General features: G+C 30.0%; 1 protein-coding gene across 1 annotated transcript; it reads left to right on the forward strand.

Moving 5' to 3' along the window:
• The first annotated feature begins 2,034 nt into the window (after window positions 1-2,034).
• On the forward strand, window positions 2,035-3,195 carry LOC126590721 (homeobox-leucine zipper protein ATHB-52-like). The gene has a single exon (XM_050256214.1). The coding sequence runs from the start codon at window positions 2,198-2,200 to the stop codon at window positions 2,708-2,710; it is 513 nt and encodes a 170-aa protein (XP_050112171.1). The 5' UTR covers window positions 2,035-2,197; the 3' UTR covers window positions 2,711-3,195.
• The last annotated feature ends 2,084 nt before the right edge of the window (window positions 3,196-5,279 follow it).

Raw genomic sequence — 5,279 nt, forward strand, 5'->3', positions numbered from 1 at the left:
ACTCAAATGGGTGATGCTATACGAAAGATATATAACACAGTAAGATAGCAGAATTTGGCTTAGAGGCCCAAAGGTCACAGCATCGTATTAATTTTAATTGGTGACGCTCTTCTCTTAAAAATGACGTATTTATGAATTCAAACTAAAAAAATGATAGAATTTAAGTTCAAGTCTATTGTTATACTGATTAACCAACTAGAATAAGAATGCAATATTTCAAGTTGAAAACTCCGTCTGTGTATATATCACTCATAAAAGTTTATTGAAGTCTCTTGTTGCACTGATGAACATATTTTGTACCCATGTAGTCAATAAAAAGCTATTCATTAGTTTTAAAAACAAAAAATTGGATAAAAAAACATACTAAACATGCCCTAATGAACTCAAGTAACATTGGAGTGGATTAACAGAAGGAGATAAGAGTCTCGAAGTCTTGTGAACTTTGGACATGGCGGCCAATTTATAACAACTTGGAAACCCCGCCGTCCATGAATACTGTGGCTAATCGGTCTAAAGTCAGCAGAAGTGGTTGTCCTGTTTTATTAGAGATAAAAAACAAAAATCAAATGATCAAAAGTCGCATATAAATTTGGGGTAATAACTGATAAGTTGCTCCTGATCAAATACTATATAGGTTAGCTTCAAGTCTTTGTTGCACTGTAATACGTACAAAAGAGAAAAGGTCCTTCGGGAACATCCCATAAAATTGATAAAAAAAATAAATTGTGGTATTATCCACACATTTTCTGTTAATTTTTAACTTTTAATTCTTTAATTTATACAACTGTTGAAAATTTAAAAATATATGTAAAAAATTAAAAAAATATATGTGGATAGTACCAAAAAAAATCACAATCACATCAATTTTATACCATCGACTCAAACATTACACACAAACTAAAAATTCTAGAACACTGGAAGAATGGAAAGGAATTAATGCTTATTTTGATTAAAAAGAATTAATTAACAAAAACTTAAAAGTCATATATATATATATAGGGAGACTTTGGATGCGGTCCTTAGTCATGAATATTCTTTGATTGAAACCTTATTAGTTTTTAATTTTTGATTGAGATCCCTGAAATTAATGTGATAATTTATTTCTATGTACGTTACTATTTTTTAAAATTAAAAATTAGAAATTTTAGTTGTTTATATAAATGAGATTTTAAATAAAAAAACCATAATTTGTGGGATTAAAAATATTAAAATATAATCTACTATTGTGTGTGTGTGTGTGTGAACATGGGTACATTCATCAAAATTAACCAAAAAAATCAAAACATGGGTACATTCTTCAAAATCACAAAAAAAAAAAAAGATATTAGGCTTAATAACATTAGTAAATTTCTTCGGTTAAACTTGACATAGATACATTTTAAAACCAAAGAAAAAAGAATGTACCCATATAAGTTTAAAAATGGATTAGAAAAAATTGAATAGATTTTATATTAAAAAAATGGTACATTTTACATATAACAAATGTTTATATTTAAGAATGAGTACATTTTAAGATTAAAAAGTTTTACATGAATGGGTACATAAAATTAGAATGGGTACATTTAGCAAAATAAAAAGTACAAATAAAAAAATATATGGGTACAAATAATAATAAGCTTTAAAAAATATGGGCACAAAAAGAAATTAATATATGAGTAAAAATTAAAATTGAAAAGAAATTGGTACAAATTAAAAAAAAATTACAAATTAAAAATGGATACAAACTAAAACTAAAAATATATGATAAAAAATTTAGTCATAAATATAAATATACTAATTGTAACATTTTTAACATTAAATGAATATATTTAGAAATAAAAAATATTTTATTATTGAAATAATTAATGATTTAATAATACCAAGGACCTTGATCAAAAATTAAAAATGAATAGGATTTTAATCAATGGAGTAGTAAAAGGAAGGATGATAACCTAATTTTTCCATATATATATGTATGTATGTATATATATACAAGATAATATTTTAAAATTGCAGAAGTAGAGGGTAGGGTTACATCCCACGTGAAAAACCACAGGGGCCTGGAGTCTCTCAGGTTTTCAATACTTATAAATTAGAGAACATAATTAAGTATATATTTAACTGAGATCAGCTCAAAACCTCCAAGCTTATCACGCAACTCTACAGCTCTTTGACAAAAAAAAACACTCTACAGCTCGCTAGCAAGATCAACCAAATAATGGATTTTTTCCAGACCTCAAACCACAAAAACCAATTCCAACACAACAAAAAGAGGCTAACCCAAGACCAAGTGAAGCTCCTAGAGCGAAGCTTTGCCTCCAACAAGAAGCTTGAACCAGAGCGCAAGCTTCTGCTGGCCAAGCAGCTCGCAATCCCACCGAGACAGGTTGCGATTTGGTACCAGAACAAGCGCGCGCGGTGGAAGACGCAGAGCCTTGAGCTCAACTACAATGCAATCCAAGCGAAGCTGGAAAGTGCCCTAGCTGAAAAGAGGAGGCTTGAGAAAGATGTTGAGAGGCTTAGAGGCGAGCTTAAGAGGGCTCATGAAGTTGTGTTGGCCTTGAACCAACAAGCACAAGTGTTTCCTGCTAATCCTGTAATTTGTTCAGTGTTTGATTCTTCTAATTGTAGTGATGAGGTTGGTGTTGGAAGTTCTAGCATGCAGCCGCATGGGGATCATGCGGTTAAGCAACTTGAGGAGCTCTATGCTTGTTTGATTGGCATGCAGTGATGGGATTAATCCTTCTTTTCTTTTGGTAACTGATGGGTTTAATCTTTAATATTATGGGGTTATATATTATTAATATACTTTTGAATCTGCTTGAGAAAACTTCTAAGTTTTGTTCATCTTAGAATTTCTTTTTCATACTCGGCTGTTAGTTAATTACATTGCAATTTAATATACTTCGAACGCAGGCATGTCATGTAAGTTGATCTCCATGACATGGTATAATTCAATCAGTAAATTAATTAGATTATAATTGGGTCTTAGTATTATTTCTTCCATGGTGGTGTGCTATACTAACCAGCTGTCGATCAAGATCAAAAGAAGGCTAACTTAATTGAATTGAATACCCTTCTCAACTGTTGCGGTTGAATTATTTGGTGAGACAATCAGTCTGTTGTACCATTAATGTACGAAGAGCTGACTAAGATCATTTAGCAGTATCCTCATATAGTTTGTTGTATATTCAATCAGTTTGTTGAGTAATTTTTTAGTGTACACGGTTATGTGATTTTATTATTTCTATTCAAATTATAACATGTAATTTTTTTTAATATACATTAAAAATTAGACATATTAATTATGTTGTCTGCTCTTACTATAACACGTAAGTATACACATAAGGCTTTTAGCACAATTTTAATGAGTTTGAGTTCCTAACTGCCTTAATCTCTAACTATTTATAAGTTATAACCATCGCTATGTCACCACAGCACCAGTGGACTTTCTTCTCTATATATCATGTAGATATCTACAAACCCAAACAACAAGGAATGCAAGTGGTTTTCGGCCCTTGATCTTTCCCTTTCCAAAGTTTTGTTAACCTTCATTTACGGCCATCGTGATTGAGCGGTACCTCATGATGAGGTAGTTCTCCCATTTGTATGGGGCGTCCTAATGACGTAATTCTTATTTGGAAGAAAAATTTACATGAAACAAGTTTACTGAAAAACTTACATGAAACAAGTTTACTGTTATGTCATATTCCGATTTAATATTGCAATGTCATGTTCAATCCTACATAATATTGTATGATTGAACCCTGATGACATGATAACAGTGAACCTCTTTTCATACATAGTAACCAACAGTTGACAACAAAGCGGGGTATAGAAAGTCCAAAGACGTACATGAAATCCCAAAGCTAACTTAATTCAGCGAGCTTGTGAGTGACTGCGAGACTATGGTTGCAAACATGAACATTATATATATATAACGGACTCATGACTGTTTGAATGAGGGATTATTTTACGACCAGTTTTCTTTTTATTAATGGCGTGAGAGATTTGAAGTTGGAATATCTTTTAATATTGGAAGAGAAGTGACATTAGAATGGTTGCATCTCAATAAACTTTCTTCTTTCAAGCAAATAATGTTTTGCGCTACGTTGCTAGCCTATTGTTGAAGGAGGCTTTTTATTTTTATAGCGCTCTGGAGCATATGATACTTTGAGCCTTATAATCGTTAGGTTATAGGTCAGACAAAAATTATAATTTGAGCGATTAGAAGGTCAAGAGTATCATATACTCCGGAGCCTAAGCACATAGATTTTAAAGGAAAAATTTAGTATTTGATTCCTAGTTACTAATGTTTATTGACTGAAACCTTATTAGTTTTCAGATTTTGATCAAAATCCCTAACATTAATGTAATAATGAATTTACATGTTAATTACATAATTTTTTAAAATAAAAATTAATAACTGATTTAGGATTTTAATACTCACACCTTTATTAAACTCCTAACTAATTTTTAAAATAAATAAAAAATTAGAATAAGTTTGTACCCATTAGCTTTTTTAAAAAATATTTTCAATTTTTTAATCATATATGCACCCATTCATGTAATTTGTTTTCCAATTTTTAATCTTAAAATGTACCCGTTCTTAAATATATCAATTTGTTATATTTAAAATGTACCTTTTTTTATTATATATAAAATCTATTCAATTTTTTTTCTAACCATTTTTAAACTTATATGGGTACATTCTTTTCTTTTGATTTGAGAATGTATCCATGTCAAGTTTAATCGAAAAAATTTACTAATGTTATTAAGCCTAATATCTATTACTTTTTTTTGTGTGGTTTTGAAGACTGTACCCATGTTTTGGTACAATAAGCACAGATCATGGATTTTTATTTAAAATCTCATTAATATAAACAACTATAAATTTCAAATTTTAATTTAAAAAATATAGTAACATATATAGAAATAAAGTATCACATTAATTTCAGGTACTTCAATCAAAAATTAAAAACCAACAAGGCTTAAGTCAAAGAATATTGATAGCTAGAGACCATATCCAAAGTCTCCCTTTTTGTTTTTTTCGAAGTATTTGTTGGTGCGATGGCTTTTGAAAAGGCTCTAGAGTTTCATGTGGGCTTATATATGTTATTCTCTTAAGGTGGGACTTAGCAGCCAAGAATTGTGTTATTTGTTCAACCAACTCTGGTGTTGTGTTTGCTATTGGAGTTTTTGTTGAGCAAAGCTACACTAATATTTTTTTATTTTCTTTAGGGAAATTTTATTTATACCCATGCAACCTCTTTTTACACCTAACTTAAAATTTTGAATGT

Source organism: Malus sylvestris, chromosome 11 (assembly GCF_916048215.2).
Source record: "Malus sylvestris chromosome 11, drMalSylv7.2, whole genome shotgun sequence".
NCBI lineage: Eukaryota > Viridiplantae > Streptophyta > Magnoliopsida > Rosales > Rosaceae > Malus > Malus sylvestris.